The sequence below is a fragment of the Lepidochelys kempii genome, chromosome 18 (assembly GCF_965140285.1).
Source record: "Lepidochelys kempii isolate rLepKem1 chromosome 18, rLepKem1.hap1, whole genome shotgun sequence".
NCBI classification, from domain to species: domain Eukaryota; kingdom Metazoa; phylum Chordata; order Testudines; family Cheloniidae; genus Lepidochelys; species Lepidochelys kempii.
The window spans coordinates 20525136-20544286 of record NC_136397.1 but is presented as its reverse complement, the minus strand read 5'-3'; the positions used below and the strand labels follow the sequence as shown (position 1 = coordinate 20544286).

The window sequence follows — 19151 nt, the reverse complement described above, 5'->3', positions numbered from 1 at the left end:
AGGAGGACTTGAATATAGAGATAGGTTCTGTGTAGTGGCTCTCCTGTTTAGACAGGTACCTTAAAGTGTGGATATTTGAACTTCATCCAAGCTCCTGACTCTGCAAAACTTGTCAGGGGATCTCATGAAAAAAAAACAAACCCAATAACCAGAAATCAACACCTTTCACCCAAGGATCTCAGATTACTTTGCATATTTTAATTAAGCATCACATCATCTTTGTGCTGTAGAAAGTTATTTGAATAGAGGGGTAAACCACAGAGAGGTAAACTGAGGCACAGTGGGGGTGAAGTGATTAGCCTGGTGTTGTGTGGCTAATCAACGGCATAGCTTGGAATAGAATATAGGAACGCTAATTCCCAGGCCCTTCCTTTAACAACTCCACCAACTTCTTTTCATTTCATATAGAAAAACAAACTTAAAAGCTCATCTCTTTCTGGGCTTCTTCCAGGCTCACCATGGCTACCACAAGAGACTTCCAATGCCATAGCAAAGGGTCAGCAGTACACCAGAGCCCTCTATTTTTCCATCAGCGGTCTCTCTCTACCTTTTGGTAGCTTACGGTGAAGGGCAGTGAGCCAGCCCTCCCAGACATACGATGGAGGTGGCTTGTTCTCTGAGTTTAAAAGTCCGACAAACTATTTTCAGTTCCAGCAAGGATCAACACATTTATAGAATTAAAACCAGCATGCTGGATAGCAAAAAAAGGCACTGAACAAGGGCTCTTTCTTTACCAAGCCATAAAATCACTTACTACAAATCAATTATTTTTGCGATGATTTATTAGCTGCTCTCCAGCTGTTCAGGTTTGTGTTGTGTTTTTCTGGATGGTTGGTCTTCTCAGAAGCATTTTCTCTGAAGCACAGATGGTCCAATTTTCTTGTAGTCTTCACTTGTGACCCACATGTCCCTAAATGATGTTAAGCTGGTGAGGACGGAAGCCCCAATCCACACAGAGTACATCCTATCTCGGGATGCTAGGATCTTTACAGGGATTGCACTGGGGCTCTGAGTTTGCAGCTCCTTTAGAAGTCTCTCATGGAGACCTCGGAAAAGGGTCGACCCACCTGACAATACCACATTTCTCATGATATCAGGGTGGATATTTCCATCGCATTTCATAACGCTTTGAAGGATCATTTTGTCAATCCCTGGTGCCTCAATGCCAGCATTAGCTGGCACAAAAAGGGTTTCAGGAGCTCTGAACAGCTGGTCTGTAATCTTGATGGCATTGCCATCTGGGAGAATATACTCCCATCCAAGCCTTTTGGGCTTTTCCTGAATTTTTTGGCTGGGTTCTACAGCCACATAGCACAGCTTCTCCTTGATGTCCTTCACAATTTCCTTCTCCGCCGTGCTCACGAAGGAACATCCAGTCTCCAAGAGCAGCTGAGCAAGGTATTTAGTAATATCTCTGCCGGCAAAATCCAGCCTGGAAACACCATGGAGCAAGCAGTGGCCTTTGTAGACAGGGACTGTCAGGGTCACGCCATCTCCACTGTCCAGCACTAATCCCGTCGTGCGGGCTGAAGCGTAAAGGGCCATCAGAGCTTGCAGAGCCACAAATATGGCAGGCACCTGGAAACCTTCAAACATGATCTCGGCCATTTTTTCTCGGTTCGACAATGTGTTCAGTGGTGCCTCGGTCAGTAACACTGGCCTCTCGCTGGGCTTCATCTTGAGTTCATGCTTAAACAAATGCCACCAGATCTTCTCCATGTCCTCCCATGATGTAACTATGCCATGTTCCATTGGATACTTAAAAGACAGGATGCCCCTCTTGGACTGGGCTTCTTCTCCGACATAATACTCCCTGTGACCAGCTCCAAACATGATCGCTTTGGATTTGGGGTAGCCGACGACAGTAGCGATGACTGACCTTGGTGCCTGCTCTCCTGACAGGCCGGCTTTGCACAGCCCAGATCCATTGTCAAAAATTACAGCGGGGAGATCTAAGATTTTGGATTCAGACATTCTCTGGCAAGACGGACGCAGTCTCCAGGCAGCTCTCTCTCTGGCTCTGTGCTTCTGCTCAGGTGACATAGAATGTCTAGTTAAATATTCTAGATTCTTGAGAGTCACAAGGGGGAACATTCCTCTGAGTCCCCCTGAGCTAACAGCTCGTCATGGCCATCTAATGAATACTGCTCCCTTCCCAAAGGCCTGGGAGTTGCCCTGAAGGTCACCAGTATGAAGAGTTTTGCTTCTCTCCCTATGACTGAGCCATTCTTATCTCTCAGGTGAATTATAACAGAGGCACAACAACCATGACATACCATGGGGACAGATTCTAGTGCTTGCATTTGCTTATATTATATATTTGTTTTAACTCAGTTGTTAATGCCTAATGAACATGAAATTTGGTCTGCTCATGACTATCTAGTTCCTCGATGATGGAGACATCTTGAGAAGATTTAACCCCACGTTCTGAGTCCCATAAATAACTCCATGAGGTAAAAAGAAACCTGTGGAAAACCAGTTGCTTGGCTCCTATGGAACTAGAGTCGAAAATATGCTAGAGAAGTAGCTCATATGGGTATACAGACCTTAAATTAATTTTAAACCTTGTACTGCTTACATGGGTTTCATCTTGATAGCTTTTAAAGTAACTTTAAAAGTTATTCCAGAAGATAAAGTGTTTGACTTGCAGCCCAGTTCCTAAATAGAAAGATTACTGTAAATGTTCTTGTTTGCAATAATTGCCAGCTCCAAAATATAACGGTTACCATAAATTGTCTGGTTTCAGAGTAGCAGCCATGTTCGTCTGTATCCGCAAAAAGAAAAGGAGGACTTGTGGCACCTTAGAGACTAACAAATTTATTTGAGCATAAGCTTTCGTGAGCTACAGCTCACTTCATCGGATGCATTCAGTGGAAAATACAGTGGGGAGATTTATATACAACATGGCTACACCCTGATAAATTGTCCTGTTTGTGAGAATGATGACATGAATCATAAGTTGTTCAAACTTATTTTTTCATTTGCAGTTGGATGAAAGTTGAGTGACTGGTTGTTGAAAAAGAACCCAGCCAATCAGCTGTTTTTAATAGGATTTTTGTGTTGAATTTCCCATAAACTGGTGACACAAGGTCATCTCAAATCCTTTTCACCAGGATAAGTCCATGCCAGTTTCCCCAAATGTGTCCATTTGGGGAGGGAGCGGGAGGAGGTTGAGTTGGGCTCGGTGTCTCTGAAACACTGAATATTTTAAGAATGGCTGACTGAAGCACAAGTCTTCCAAATTGATGCTTGCTAAGACTGACCTAGTTTGAACCTGACTGGACCAAGTTTCTTGTCCAAAGACCTTAGAGGGAGGCGCTACAAGGTGGATGGAGTATGCAAGTGTGTGAGTCATAAGAATCAAGGTAAGGCCGATTTGTTGAGACTGACTTACTGATTACTTGATTTGATAGTTGTCTTGCTTCATTTTAAGTTTATTAATTATTAATTATTATTATTAATAGTAGCTTAACTTTGGTGTTAAGTTTTCTTGATTTTATTTGTGCTTGTGTAAGTGTTTTAATAACATATATAAGAAGATACTGAGTTACATTTCTTCCAATAAGCAACATGAGTCTAGAACCTTTGACGACCAAGCCGGTCAACCCAAAATCCTGACCAGCTCTCCCTAATTAATCTTTCGTTCTCACAAACATGGTTGGCTAAATACTGATCTCAGTTACTCTGGTGCACTCTGTAACTCGGGGGTAAATCTACTGAAGTGAGTGGAATTGTGTCTCCTTAAAATCAGTGTAAATGAGCTCAGAGCCAAGTCTGGAACATTTATAATGCTATGGAAGTGTCCATGGCAGGCTTGTAAAAATGAGTATATATATTTTAATCTCTATTCAGCCCTTTGATGGATAACATCAGAAAACAGCAGTGATGTAAAAACATGTTGCTAAAAATGCCTCTGTGTGTCTTCTGACATTACATCATTTTAAAATCCAATTTGTCAAACGGGGATGGGTTGTGGTGAGGGAGAGAGAAACAGATGCTTTGCAGGAGGAACTGTAAGAAGTCATGCAAGCATGAGTTGCTTTGAGATCTTCAAAGGAAAGGGGCTATACAAGGGCAACACATTATTGTTAGCCATAATTTTCCATGAGCTGCAAATAAAACTTAGCAATTAGCAGCAGATACACTCCTCTCTAAGGTCACCCATATCCACTGGAACAGAACTTTGTCATCATGGAATTTATATGGAAAGCTCTTTGAGGCAGTGACAGTTCCTTATTATGTATCTGTATAGCACAATAGGGTCCTGATCTCAGCTGGGGCTTCTGAGCCCTTATTTGTTGGCCTGAGGAATTGTTCTGGCAGGTTAGGAAGGATTCTCCAAATGGATCAACACTGGGAATGGTTAATACTTTGGACACTGATACGTTTAAATGAAAATTGTTCATCTGGAAAGTTACATTCACCAGCAAAATAAATTCTTGCTAAGCAACTTTTAAATATGACAATAAAGCCAAGAACCTTCCCCTGGTCTAGATGGTCGGCTATAGCCTTAGGCCCTTCTAGGGGTCAGTGCAGCACCATCCTGCCCACCCCAAGGGTAATATAGAGAGGGATGGATGGACTGTGCCTCTAAAAGGCACAAACTCTGCTGGGAGTGCAAAGTGAGTGTGAAGGCTGCACAGCGATTAGTCTGCTAGCCATTTCCACAGGCTAGCGTGGAAAAATAATATTAAGGAGTGGCAAACCAGTTTGGATACTATAAAAACCAAATTCAGCCAAGCCATATTGCAGAGCCAAAATCTCTTCGTCAGCCTGGGTTATGCACCTCTACTGTCCCTAGCCTCAGCAGAGATGTTGACATTTTAAAGTTGATTTAGACCATGAATTATTAGAAATGTTTGGCTCTCCCTTCTGAGGTTTGCAGTCCCTTTTCTTAGCTACCGGGTTATCAGGAAAGCTCCAGAAGTTTTGGACCTTCCAGTCTTTGGATCTATCAGAAATGAGCTTCCAAGCTTCCCAGGGCTTCTTGAGAACCCTAACATGTCAGAACCACAGCTGGCTTGGGACAAGCTTTGTACTGTACCTATTTATTATACCCTCATTCCTCTTCCTCCTCTGGCCAGATGTGTCTCTGAGACACAAAAGGCAGACAGACAGACAGACAGACATCGGGCCTGATGCAAAGGCCTAAATGGAAAGACTCTCATTGACTCCAGGGGGCTTTGGATCAAGCCCACAAATGATAATCATATCAATAAAGACCTGGGGGGAGATGCTCAGTCCTGCTCCGGTGTTTTACCCTGAGCGTTAAAAGCTCTGGTCACGGAGCATTCCCCTGGAGCAGACAGCTGTCAGGCTGGCCTCTGAGGGCCCCCTCACAAACTGGCATGGGGGCACATCAGGAACCGAGCTACTAAATACAGCCCTACAGGGATCCCCAGCTGTCTAAATTATGCCGGGGCCTCTCCAGTCCATAGAGCAGCTCGTGATCCAGAGATGCTAAGGGGGCTCCATGGCTGCCCGTGCGTGGGTTAGGAGCTGCATGTTGAGTCTCTTAACGGTGCATCCTGTCACCCTTAGTATTTATCGTTATTAAGTCCACAGGACCGTCTGACACAGCATTTGTGCGAGGGGGAGACAAGGGTGGATCACTTCAAAATTGCCCTGTTCTGCACAATCTACCTGAAGCTCTGGTACTAGCCACTGTCAGAAGCAGGAACTGGGCTAGACAGACCATTGTGCTGACACAGAATGGCAGCTGTTATGACTGGGCCCTCCGGACCTTCAGTATGAGCTCAGCTTCCCAGACCCTTTCGGGGTCATCTCAACGCCCTCTGATCTCTCTAACGCGCTATCTTTCTCATATCCATTGTGCTCTCTTGCTCAGCTTTCCTTGCTGTAGGTGATGATCTCACACTCACCCACACCAACCAGCCGCAGGGTTAAGGCACTGGATGGAGATGGAGGAGAGCTAGGTTTAATTCCTGGCACTGTCACAGACATCATCTAAATCTTGGGCAAGTCACTTACTTGTAATCCCTTTGCACCTCAGTTTCCCAGCGGTAGACTCTCACTCTGCTTTATTTTAAAAGCTTTAAAATTAACAGCAGTAAGAATCATTTTAGCAGATTATTTTGTATTACTGAAGATAAGGTCTTTAATCAAGGGAACAACGCTGCACTGGCCATAGAATTGAACAGACCAGAGGTCTCCATCTCTAATTTCCATGACTCTGAAGCCAATTATACAATTAGAAAAAGCCAAACTTCTGTCCAAGGAATTTATTATTTCATTTTAATGTGCAAATGCAAGAACTACCACTGTCCTGAATGGATGCTAGCTAGATTTACCTAAGTCCTCTTAAAAACATCTTCTTTGGACAATGTTTGGTCCAAAATCCTTGTAATCAGCTGCAGTGATCCACATTTGCTTGAAGCTGGTCAAGGAAGTAATTACAGAAGCCCCGATCCATGCAGAAAACCACCTGTCTGTGGGTACTATGATCTTTATAGGAACCCCTTTGGGGGCCTGGTGTTCTAGTCCCTTAAAAATCCTCTCATCCAGGCCATGAAAGAGGGACGAACCACCCGACAGCACCATGTTCCCATAGAGAGTGTTGTGAATATTGATGTCACACTTTGAAACACTGTGAGCGATCATCCTATGAAGGCCTGGTGCATCATTACCAGTGCTACCTGGCACAAAGAGGATCTCTGGGGCTTGAAAGAGTGGGCTGCCAATACTAACTAGAGTCCCATCAGGTAGTTTATATTCTTTCAGGACCTCCTCTGGCCTCTTGGCTAATTCTCTGTGTGGATCTGGAGCCACGTAGCACAACTTTTCCTTGATGTCCTCTATGATACTCTTCTTCCCAGCAAGGCTCTCAAAGCGTTGCCCACTTTCCACAAGGAGCTTCCCGAGGAACTCTGTGATATCTCTGCCTGCAACATCCAGCCTGGAGACGGCATGGGGTAAGTAGTACCCTTCATAGACTGGTACCGTCTGGGTAACAGCAAATCCACTGTCTATGACCAGTCCTGTGATGCGTGCTGAGGCATAGAGGGACAATATGGCTTGGACAGACAGGTAGAAAGCAGGCACCTTAAACCGTTCAAACATCAGCTGAGTCAGTTTTTTTCGATTCTCCATTGGGTTCAAAGAGGTCTCAGTCATTAGCACGGGCCTCTCAAAGGCTTTCAGTCCCAATTCATGCTCATAGATATGCTTCCAGATCTTCTCCATATCATCGCAAGATGTAACTATACCATGTTCAATGGGATACTTCAAAGACAACACATCCTGTTTGTGCTGGGCTTCTCCTCCCACATGGCAGTCCTTCTGAGCTGCTCCTAACAGTGACATTTTTGTTTTGGGGCAGCCAATAACCGTAGGAATGATGTGTCTTGGACCAATTTCTCCTGACAGACCAGCTTTACATAGCCCTGATCCATTGTCAAAGATCACAGCTGGAATATCTAAAGTTTGGGGATTCAACATCACTTCAGCTTTCCCCCTAGACCTTAAATAGTTTCTGAAAAAGCTGCTTCTGGGAAGCTTAGTTGTGAAGGTTTAAGGATGTATCTTCCAACCTTATCTTCTCAGTTTTACAAGATGACAAGCTCTGCTAGTCTCCAAAGTCTAGGACTGATGCTCCTAACTTTGACCAGGATTCGGGATTTTTATCCCCACTCATGTAGTGGCAAGCAAGGCATTTCCAGTGCTTAGTCCTGTAACACACAACAATGGATGAGCTAGATAATGATTGTTTGGTGGCCATTACAACTGAAGCAGATATATTCAAGCCTTTCAGTGTATTAACTCACCTAGTCATATGTATCAGGGAAATTATTAAGAAATTTAAAATATAGATTTTAAGGATTTGAAATGCACTGAATCAGAGAGCAATGCACCATTTGCTTTTATAAGGCTCTGAGCATTTTTAACATTGAGACATTTAGGTACATCAGTGCTCATTTTCAATGAGCTGAATCCTTTTCTGATCACTTTTGCCAAACAGAATATGCGTCTCTCCAGGGGATTATACCAGCTCCCGTCCCGCTCCACCCACCTACACAGTTTGGTTGAGTTCTGAAGTTAGCCAAGATTGTGGCACTAGCGTATCATTTTGCTTTACCTAAGGATGACTATATTCAGTAGGTTCATATACGTTACAGTGAAGTACAGTCATCGTCCTTGAAGAAATTCTCCTTTCTCTTCCAGCTGCTGCTCTGGTGCCCCCTAGTGAAATGTGTGCTACCCAGTCTGGGGCACTGATGCACAGAGATCCGTCCATTAGAAGATGGGCCCAGCTGTGAGTTAAGCAGTGTACTCAGCAGTACACAGAATTGGAAGATCAGCAAATCTGATGTGATTTTATCTTCTGAAGGAGAAGGCTCTAAGGGTAGGGTCTATACAAAACAAACAAAAAAACCCCAAGGCAGATATTTGGGCTCAGGCTGGAACTCGGGCTCTAGAGCCTGGGGAGGTTTTCGGAGCCTGAGCTCCAACCGCAACAACTACATAGTTACGGTTAGAGTGCGAGCCTGAGGCTGTAGACCCAGGCTCTGAGACTTGTTTTGAGGAAAGGAGGGTTTGTCGTGTAGACACACTCTAAACGTCCATGTGCCAACAAGCAAAACCCCACCTCCTGGACTCGGGCCCTTAAACCCAGAAAGTCAATAACTGTCTGAAATGACCGAGAGCAGGGATAGGCATTTATTTTTGTCCAAATTTCTTGGTCAAGGTCCAGACTCCAGAGCAAAGAATAAAAAAAATTAAAAATGATAATAATAATAATTAATAATGAAATAAAAATATGGAGGGGTCTGTTCAAAAGCATCTGGTGGTCTGGATTTGGCCCATGATCGACCTATTGACTATCCCCGATCTAAGGGTTATTAGTACAATTATGAACCATGACAGTGTAAAGGAAAATGCCTTTTTATGTGCTGAAAAGATAGGCTTCTCTTGGTATTAATTAATTAAATAAACATTAATTAACATTATTCATTTGTATTACCACAGCACCTAGGAGCCTTGGACATGGCCCAGGACCCCGTTGTGCTAGGCGCTGTACAAATACAGAACAAAAAGAAGGCCCCTGTCCAAAAAAGCTTCCAATCTACCTCTGAGACAGGAGACAATAGATAGATACAGATAGGTGGCCTGTGGAGGGGTGGGGTACAAGGAAACAAGGAGACAATATTAGTCAGCACAAGAGGCAGCAGTATCCATTGTCAAGATTTTCGTAGGCAATATGGCAAAGGAGAGTTTTAAGGAAGGAGGATAATGAGATCACTTTACAGATAAATATTTACAGGGAGCTGCACCCAAGACTGCACAAGTCTTGTTCTTTCTGGAGCAGCTAAAGGCCTCATTCTGCAAATGCTTATGCGCATGAGTAATATCAGTAAAGGGGGTCATCCCATCAGGGTCAATGTTTGCAGGATCAAGCTGCAACACAGTAAAGATTTGGAAAGCAGAACTTCCGTCTTAATGTTCTTTTAGGGTCGTCACATTTGTTTACCATAAGCTGGATCGCTATACCAAAGATAACAAAACATAAGCTATCCACACTGCCCCCATGACTCTCCAGCCCTGCTTTGTGTTGCTACATTAGGAGAGAAAGGTTCAGCCAGACCTGACTCCAATTCTAGGTTTGATTTTTTTTTTCTCTTCGTGGTAGGAGGAAGAGCATTTTGGGGCTACTGTATTCAGTCAGTGGTGAGAAAGAATGGCTCCCGCTGCTTTAGGGTGACCCCTCTGGCCTGCTAAGGAACAGCATCCGTGCCTCTGAAGGGAGTCCCAGCCAACACTGAGTAGAGATCAGATGGATGACAGGTGCAAATAAGGATGTGAAGACGTGGGAGCAAGAAGAAGTAGATAGGGGAGGTGGCAGAACACTGTGCACCCTTTGAGGGGGATAGGAAAACAACAGCCATTCTGAACAAGATGGTATGTTTCTAATGTTTTATTTTCTGTAATGTTTGGTCAGCCAATAAATACACAGACCGCTGTAGCATCTTCTGGTTCACATCTTGGGAGCATTTCTTGAGCACCATCTATTCGAATGAGACACTGGTTCAGTTGCGTAGTCTCTCCTTAAAAGCATTTTCTGTGAACTACAGCTGCACCAAACTCTTTGTAATCACTGACGGTGACCCACATTTGTTTAAAAGATGACAAGCAAGTGAGGATGGAGGCCCCAATCCACACACAGTACTTCCTCTCGGGCGGTGCGATGATCCGTACGGCCATCCCGATGGGCACCTGCCGCTGCATCTCCCTCAGGATCCGTTCATCCAGTCCAGGAAAGAGGGTGGACCCACCGGAAAGAAGCACATTGCCATAAAGATTCCTGCGAACATCAATGTCACATTTCATCACACTGTTGAAGATCATTTTGTGCACCCCGGGGGCTTCAATACCAATGTTAGCGGGCAAAAAAAGGGTCTCTGGGGCTCGAAAGAGCTGATTGCCGATCTTAATGATATTTCCATCAGGCAGTTTGTACTCTTTGAGGATTTCTTCCGGCTTTGCTTTCATTTCCTGGACGGGATCTAAAGCCACGTAGCACAGCTTCTCCTTGATGTCCTTCACGATCTCCCTCTCGGCTGTGCTCACGAAGGAGTGGCCACTTTCCAAAAGGAGTCTCATGAAGTATTCAGTGATATCCCTGCCTGCGATATCCAACCTAGAAACAGCATGGGGCAAGCAGTACCCTTCGTAGACGGGCACGGTGTGGGTAACACCGTCTCCACTGTCCATGACTATCCCCGTGGTGCGTGCTGAGGCGTAGAGCGCCAAGGTCGCCTGCACTGCGACATACATGGCAGGCACCTTAAAGCCTTCGAACATGATCTCAGTCATTTTTTCCCGGTTCCGCAGGGGATTGAGCGGGGCCTCCGTCAGCAGCACCGGCCTGTCGCTAGCTTTGATTCTCAGCTCACACTCGTAGACATGTCTCCAGATCCGCTCCATGTCATCCCAGGACGTAACTATGCCATGGTCGATTGGATAATTCAAACTTAAGACACCCCTTTTGGACTGGGCTTCTTCTCCAACATAAAATTCCTTCTGCCCTGCGCCGAGCATCGTTGCTTTGGCTTTCGAGCGACCAACAATTGCTGTAATAACTGACCTCGGTGCACTGTCCCCTGCAATGCCAGCCTTGCATAATCCAGATCCGTTGTCAAATATCACAGCTGGGATATCTAAAATTTTAGGGTCAAACATTCTTTGAACTATTTGCTGCCTACCTGAAAGCTGCTTTCGGGAGATGCCATGCAGGCAGAATGTTTGATAATAAATGTTCTAGATTGCTGATGTCATACACGGCAGAGTCCTCTCATTCTCCCACGCTATCAACCAGGCTGTTACGCTACTGACAAATGCCAAGGCAGGTTTTTGAGGAATTTGCAGTTTCCCATTTCTGCTCTCAAGTACCTAACAATGGACCAGTGAAGTAATAATGGTTTTGCTGAAGAGTCAGCTGTCAGGGCTGTACAGATTTGAGTGCTGATCTCAGATACATCCCTGAAAAATGGCTTGCTTAGATTCCTAGATTCGCAGAGTATCAGGCCAGAAGGGACCATTATATAACACAGGCCAGCAAATTTCAGTCGTTTACTGAACCCAATAATTTGTGTTTGACTTAAGCGTCTTTTACAGAAAGGCATGTCTTGATTTGACCTGATCCTGGCTGGAGCCTCCAGGTGCTACCAAATACAAATAAAAATAATCAACTGTTTACACCAAAGCACACATGTTCATAATGCCTCACCAACAACTAATACTCAATGCTTTTCCCCCCAACCTGTATTATTCCTACCAGGTTTTCTCCAGTGGCTGGTGACACTATAAGAAATATTCTGTTATGAATATACAGTTTACTAGCTTTTTTTCATAAGCTCCATATGGACTCATTTATGGACTGTGAGCTATTTAAGAATCACTCTCGAACCTGCTTGCAAAGTGCCTGCTTGAAAATAATTAAACCTCTCACGTGCACCCACACCTTAACTAATAATCTGCAAATATTGCCAACAGCTGTTGAAGATGGGAACAACTTCGCTTTTGTGGGGTATCTAGCTGAATATGCCTGTTTGATTTCTGAACAGTGCCTGCACCAAAAGCAGAACCTTTCACTTAATTCTTTTCAATCCTACATGCAGAACTCCTAAAAAATATAATTTTTAAACAGAACGGGGCTACATTTGGTACTGGTTACGGCATTCTGTTTCTCGTCAGTCTTTGCTATTACTTACTTTCAAAGCTCTACCTTACCTGCAAAAAATCATGGAAGTGAAAAACAAACAGGTCATTTTTGCAGATTTTGCTGTTTTCAGGAGACTAGCTTTCTTTAAATGAAGCATCTAACACTTTCCATTGAAAAAAAAGCACCTTTCCTAAATGAACCTACCTATTGTGCTGCTGCCAGATAAGCCTGCTTGCAAACAAACATCCTTCTTCCCTTCTTAGCCTTTATAATCACAGCACATTCTGGGGGAGAACCAAAGTTCCAAAAGTTTTGAAATATTCTGTCTGTGACATTTGACCTCAGTTTTACACCTATTTTTTCTTTTTGCTTTCTTTTTAAATTGTATTTTTGATTTAAGAAAAGGTTTCCTGAGGAAGGTTTCTATCATTAATTTTGGAATATACTTCTGAACACAATCAGGTCTGACAACCCAATCCCAATTACAGTGAAAATTTCCTTTAACAAAAATTACCATATAACTTAGTTTCGAATCCAGGGCTCTTGTAGTTTAATTGCTTCTCTTCATGGCTTTAAATCTAGGGCAGCTTCAAAGTGAAGGTGGCTTCTATTAAATTTAATTACTTTCTTTTGCAGCTTGCACGGCAAAGGTGCCAGCTACTAAGTGAAGGTGGTTATGAATCAGAGGCAGATTCCAAAGAACGATATATTTAAAATCTCTACTGAATATATAAATCCATGACTGTTAGTGCAGGGACTTTTCTGCCCCAAGTGAACTTAAAAAAACTCACCAAAATCAAAAACGTAACAGCTGATAAGTGATCGACTCCATGCATGTTCTTTCCATTTCAGCCTAGATTCCACACATGTTCGTGTTAAATGCTGCTCTATCCATTTTAGCAATTTCTCTAATCCTCTAAATATTTGTGTACATATATTTCAATGTGCGGCACATTTATTTCCATGTGCACTTCTATATTAATGTCAACAGGTGTCCTAATCATTTAAGAGGTTGTTATATTCATCGCAATAGAAGCCCTATTTAGTTCAGCATGTTCAGTGTGCTGTTTACAGTGAAGTATTCAGTATAGAACATAATGTTTATTATTTAAACAAGGGAATTTTGACTGCAATTATAAAACAGTAGTTTTATACTACTGAGAGGTTGGAACACCCATCTGGACCCAACATTGGCCCTCCTTTATAAATCATCATAACAAGGTCATGCATGAATTATTACCCTTTACTTTCTTACTATTATGTTTGTAACAATGTGTGTGAATTTGCTGCTCCCGTCAATTGGAAGTAGTGGAGACTGAAGACCTCTACTCAGAACAGGTACAACATGGAGGAAGAAAAGTTTCCTTTATGCCCCCTTGACACTGTGGTTCAAACCTGACCTGGCAGGAACATATTTTGGCGTGAGGAGTTAGTTCATTCTCCATGGCCCATTCAAATCTTGGTCCTGCAAGTCTGCCAACAGCTGTCAATTGTCAGGGAAATATTTGCCCACCAGAAACAGGTGAGACCACCAGTTTCCTTTCACACAGGCCACTGAAGAACAAGCAACTGATAATGAACTGGCACCCAAGGAAAAAAAAAACCATTGGAAATATTTTAATATGTGTATTCTACAAAATTTCTGCAGACACTTCATAAACGGTGTCAAATTCATATCAACAGACACTGGACTTTATAAGTGAAAGGGCACAATTCACAAAAAAAAGTTAAACATGCTACTAATAGGGCATTCTTGCTTATTTTATTTGAGAAGTGCTGAGCATACCGTTTCCACTGAAAACACCGTACACAGTTTGTGCGTTGAACATCTCACCTGCCCAGAAATGCTCTCTTCCCGCCCCCAATACTCGGCTAGCTAAACATCTCTCTGGTGGCAAACCCTGAATTCAGGCCAGATTCTGAGTTTGGAAGCCACACAAAAGTTATGGAGTGCGTTTTGCTTGAAGATGTGGGGTTTAAAGGTAAAACAGTGGGGAGTGGGGTGAAGGGAGTCCTGTGCTGAATTAAACCTAGTGCACCCTCATGGCATCACTGAGTGCCTATGATGCAGATTGTGCAGTACCATGCACAATAAGCCCCTGATCTAGAGCCTCTAGCTGCTACCAAATAGAGAGGAAGGATGATCCACTGGTTGGGGCCCTGGAGTAGGACTTGGAAGACCAGGATTCAATTTCTTGCTGTGTGATCTTGGGAAAGACACTTAACCTATCTGTGCCTCAGTTTTCCAGCTGTAAAATGGGGATTATAGCATTTCCCTACATCACAGGGGTGTTGTGAGGATAAACACATTAAAGATTGGGATGCACTCTGATACTATAGTGTTGTGGACCATCTAAGTATCTCAGCAAGAGAATTTATATAAATAATGTATTGTTTAGTGGCTGGCACAGCATTCAAGTCATTATGGAACTGGGCTGCAGGGATGTGAGCCCTTATTAGGGGAAAAGAAAGTGGAACAAACCCTTATGATCTGGAATTGCTAGGGACTGTTAGCAGAATTTGCATAGCTCTAATGATCAACTGGTAGCCTGAAACATGAGGAGTAAATGTCCTTTTAATACTGTTTAAGACAGGGTAGCTACCAACATGGTAGGCAATAATTAAATTACCCATATTTTAGTAGAATAAAATCCAGACATACTATTTTATGCTGGATTCCTGTAGCAGTGAGTTCCGCAGGTTAAGCATGCAGTATTGTTTCATTGTTGCCAGTTCTTCTTTTGATTTATACCTATTGTTAAAACCTGGTGTTCAGTTTTATTCCATCCAACTTTTAAATACATTATCAAGTCTCCTAACTCTTCTCCATGTTATTATCCCACTATCTACTCATTTTTTTTAAGTTTACGTGGATCTCTTTGTTCTCATCTGAATCTTCCTCGAAGATAATCCAGACTGAACAAAATACTGGAAGGCTGGAAAAGGAAGGTAGACTAATTAAATCTAGAAATAAGGTACAAATTGTTACCAGTAAGGGTAATTAACCACTGAAACATTTTCAAGAGTTTTGATACATCCTCTATCACTGGGAATTAGGATGTTTTTCCTAAAAAGATGGGCTCTAATTCAAACAGAAATTAGTTCAAGGAAGTCCTATGGCTCATGTCATACAGGAAGTCAGACTGGGTGATGATGGTCCATTTTAGCTGAATCTGCCCCACGGGAAGGCATAAGGTTTACAGAGCATCATTATAATATACTGTACATTGTTTATACAGAGTTGAATACAACTGGAACCTCTGAATGCTAAGCTTGCATCTGAGAGATGCTCAGAACATGCCATGTGCTCAAGGCACATTATTGTTAGTCACAAGACTGCCAGCAGCATACCCTAGGTTAAATCCTGGTCCTGTGGAAGTCACTGGCAAAGCTCCCCAAGATTTCATTGGAAGAGTACTGGGACAAGCAATTTTGTCACTAACCAAACCCATTCCAACTCTGGTACTTCCTCAAATTTCTACAAGTAATCACATTTTACAGTCTAGCACAGTGCTTACAAAAATCTCAGACACGTTGCTCCAAGCAAGAAGTGACATATCCATCATCAACTTGACAAGTCGCTTGATGAATTGGTGTTAATTTCTCTCCCAAATATCAAATGAGCTTTGTCGGGCAAGACACAAGTGCCAGTGTGTCAGGGTCCTTTTTGCTCCCTTTCTTCCCATGAATCCCCTATTAAATGTTTATTATTTGTGTGAATTATAGTTTCCATGTTTGCTTTTATGGACGGGTAGAATGGGCCCTGCGTTCGTCGGCCAGGCTAGCTCGTTTTTATATTTCACATCTGTGATAGTGTGTTGCACGACAGGATGATTGATACGGCTTTCAAAATGGATTAAGCTGCAACTTTTAGATTTCAGTGAAGCTTCAAAGAAAACATATTTCTGTCCCTTTTTTTTCATGATGGAACTTCCTTGTTAACCATTGCATGGTCCTAGAGCACCAAGTCAATTGCCAGGGCAAATATGCCTTGCTCTTATTTAGAAGGATGTAACCATAGACAGGAAGACATCATGCCAAGGAAGCACAGGACATTCTGTGACTGTCTCAAAAGAGGATTTTGCAGCGTCCCTTTGATATTTGGACAGAAAATTAGTAGCTGACATCTGTTTGGAGTTGCAATTCGAGAGAATGCTTCCAGACATTAGCGACATTCAATGAATTAAAAAGGGGAAAATAAAAGAAATAATGAACAAGAGGCACACAATGATGGAGACGATATATCTTAAGGCGGACAGACCAGTCATGCTCTGTATGAAGTCATGTTGCTCTCTAGTGGCTATCCCACAGATAACATAAAGAACCTATTACTACTGCTGGCAAAGGGAGATCTCTTTTAGGTCAAGTGCTAGAGGACTGTGGTTTATGCAGTTGAAAGACCAGAATTCTAGTCCCATCTCCCCAGTGCAAGCATGGGACCTGAGCAGTCAGTGCCCGTCTGGAGTGCGTGGATTTGCATAGTGTGTCCTAGGGCAGCTGAAGTGAGTGTTTCTGGGGAGATGAACAGACAGACATGGGTGTGTTCTCACGGAGCGAGGGCGTCTCCACTAGGAGAACCTGGATGTGAGAGAGAGGAGCAAAGGGGGAAGCAACACAATGCACTGTGGGCAAGCGGGTGAGGAAAGCTGGTCGCCAGCAGCCTTCCCTCAGACAGGGTCACGAAAATAACAGGATAGAACAATTCTTAGCCAATCAGAAGCAGTAATCACAATCACAGATTCTTCGCTCTAACAACCCTGCAAGATCCCTTCCCTCTCTGAGGGGAGGTGTTTGATTGCTTCCTCACTTGTTTCAATGTGAAGCCCTTCAGCACACTCCAGACACCCACAACACTCTCTGAAGTTGAACTTTAATGTGTTTATTGACACCAGTTATGATATTTCAAAACACATCAGCTACAAATTGTTACCATGCACCCCTAGCATTTCCAATAACCCCCATGTAAAAACAAACACTGCCTTCCCTGATGATTTTAAGTCTTTGCACTGACTCATTTGACCGTGTTTGTTGAAACGCCTGGGGTTTGTGTTTTTAGGGTTTTTTTAAAAACGTAAAACATTCAATGCACGACTTGCTGCATACCCAGATTTCAGACACTTTGGCAGCATTTTGAACTCATTTTTGTGAGCACCAGATGGACAAAGTCCTCCTCTCCAATTTTCATGGCAGACCTTTGATCTAAAATATTGGTCTCGAGTACAAAATCTGCCATCATTCCATGCATTGAGCACCTATTAATGCTGAAAGGATTGCCACAGTGGTCCATCTAATATAGTGACCCCCTTCTGACAGTGTCCAGGTGTTTCAGAGGAAGGTGCAGGAAACCCTGCAGTGGGCAGTTGGGTGATCCTCTCCCTGGGTCAGCTCTTGGCCTCACTGATACCTTGTGGCAGTGAGTTCTGCAGGCTAACTTTGTAGCAGAGATGCAGTGAAGAATTTGAAATAGAGATCCGAAGTGTGGAAGAGAGAAGGATTTTAGTTAAAATGGACCTGACCTTACATTCTTTGTGCCCCCAACTCTCCAAGAAACCCATCAAAGACTGGAGTTGTGCATACCAGAAATGCAGGGTTTGGTCCTCGTTGCAGACTAAGCATTGGATATTTTTTAAATAGGCAAAGGAAGATTAATGTTTTAAGACCAACTCTGTTATTCTGGAGAGGTGAAATTCACCCCTATGCAGAAGGATAGCACAAAACAGAATTCAAGTGGCACATAGCTCCGGCATTGCCCTGTACATGGAGATGGAATTCACCCTAAATTTGTTCATAATCTCTAGTAAATCCTCTAGATTTTAGCTATATAAAATGAAACAGATTTACAAAACTCATCTCCAAAACCATGACCAGTTCTCACTGCTGCAAAACACTTGCTACCAAGGATAGTGCTTCCTATCACACGTAGTCCCATTGAAATGGCATAGTAGGAAGCTGTGCGTTTGGCAGCTTTTGCGGATCACACCTTTGTTATGCGGAAGCCACAAAACTGCATTGTGCTCCCTCTGCTGACCCTGCAGATGTGTTTCAGTAACAAACTTCCTTCACTGAGCTTTATGTGGTAGCAAGGATTGATGCCGGCAAAGACAGGGGAAAGCTCTGAGCCTAATCCAACTCCTATGGTACTCACTGGCTCAGGCCCTGTGCAAATTGAAGCCGGTGCTAAACAAAAAGAGGTGTGTTAATTTCAGCTGCATACAAAACACTGGGGAGGAAAATAAAATCAATGGTTGCTAAATAGAAAAGAAGATCTAAATCAACAGGGAAAGTGTTTATGTTCCAACTCCTAAAAAGGTATTCTGGAAAGTGGAAACAAATTATAAACTATACCACAAAAATAAATACATCTCACTGTCCTTGTAGGGGCAACTTAAATTACCATGTTGGTAAATTGGAATGTCTTTGGGGATACAGACCTGATCTTCTACTCTTTACAGTCACTAAGTATCTCGGGGGAGGGGGGGAGAAGGGCCTGGAATTAATAGTATCATCTGAAATGTAACAAACCCTGCTAGTGACAAACAATCAGGAAGGTTCAAGCCCCAGCAGGATTCAGATTTAATTCAAACAGCTTGGAATCCAGCTTCACAAAAGCCACTTAGTTGCATATTTTCCATTTTGGGAAAATAGATTTAACAAAAAACAAAAAACAAAAAACAAAAAACAAAAAACAAAAAAGAAAAAACAAAAAAGAAAAAACAAAAAAGAAAAGAAAAGAAAAGAAAAGAAAAGAAAAGAAAAGAAAAGAAAAAGATGGGAGAATGAACCACACACCTCGGCCCTGTATAAATAATGTACAAATAAAAGCCTGGCTGAAAATCTACATATTTAAAATGGTAGACTTGATTATCTGAAAATTGAGATAAAGCAGAAAAAGACTTATTTACTTCCTCCATGGACAGTATCAAGAAAGGGTAAAGGAATTTCACCCAAGTGTATTCCTTTTGCTCAGCCATGA

At 42.8% G+C, this 19151-nt stretch overlaps 3 protein-coding genes across 3 annotated transcripts; all 3 read right to left on the bottom strand.

Moving 5' to 3' along the window:
• Positions 1 to 840: 840 nt before the first annotated feature.
• On the bottom strand, positions 841 to 2905 carry LOC140899972 (uncharacterized). The gene is made up of 2 exons (XM_073316354.2): positions 2882 to 2905; positions 841 to 1977 (listed from the first exon to the last, which is right to left on the bottom strand). Exons 1-2 carry the CDS (start codon positions 2903 to 2905, stop codon positions 841 to 843), a joined length of 1161 nt encoding a protein of 386 aa, XP_073172455.1.
• A 3416-nt stretch (positions 2906 to 6321) lies between these two features.
• On the bottom strand, positions 6322 to 7458 carry LOC140899989 (actin-related protein T2-like). The gene has a single exon (XM_073316398.1). It carries the CDS (start codon positions 7456 to 7458, stop codon positions 6322 to 6324), a length of 1137 nt encoding a protein of 378 aa, XP_073172499.1.
• A 2604-nt stretch (positions 7459 to 10062) lies between these two features.
• On the bottom strand, positions 10063 to 11196 carry LOC140899966 (actin). The gene has a single exon (XM_073316343.2). It carries the CDS (start codon positions 11194 to 11196, stop codon positions 10063 to 10065), a length of 1134 nt encoding a protein of 377 aa, XP_073172444.1.
• Between the last annotated feature and the right edge of the window lie 7955 nt (positions 11197 to 19151).

Excerpts from the sequence above, each read along its gene's own strand:
- LOC140899972 (XM_073316354.2), bottom strand. The coding sequence starts at position 2,905 with ATGTTGTATATAAATCTCCCCACT. Across the intron at positions 1,978-2,881 it reads TGTATATAAATCTCCCCACT|AGAATGTCTGAATCCAAAAT; the intron begins GTATTTTCCACT and ends CCGTCTTGCCAG.
- LOC140899966 (XM_073316343.2), bottom strand. The coding sequence starts at position 11,196 with ATGTTTGACCCTAAAATTTTAGATATCCCAGCTGTGATATTTGACAAC.
- LOC140899989 (XM_073316398.1), bottom strand. The coding sequence starts at position 7,458 with ATGTTGAATCCCCAAACTTTAGATATTCCAGCTGTGATCTTTGACAAT.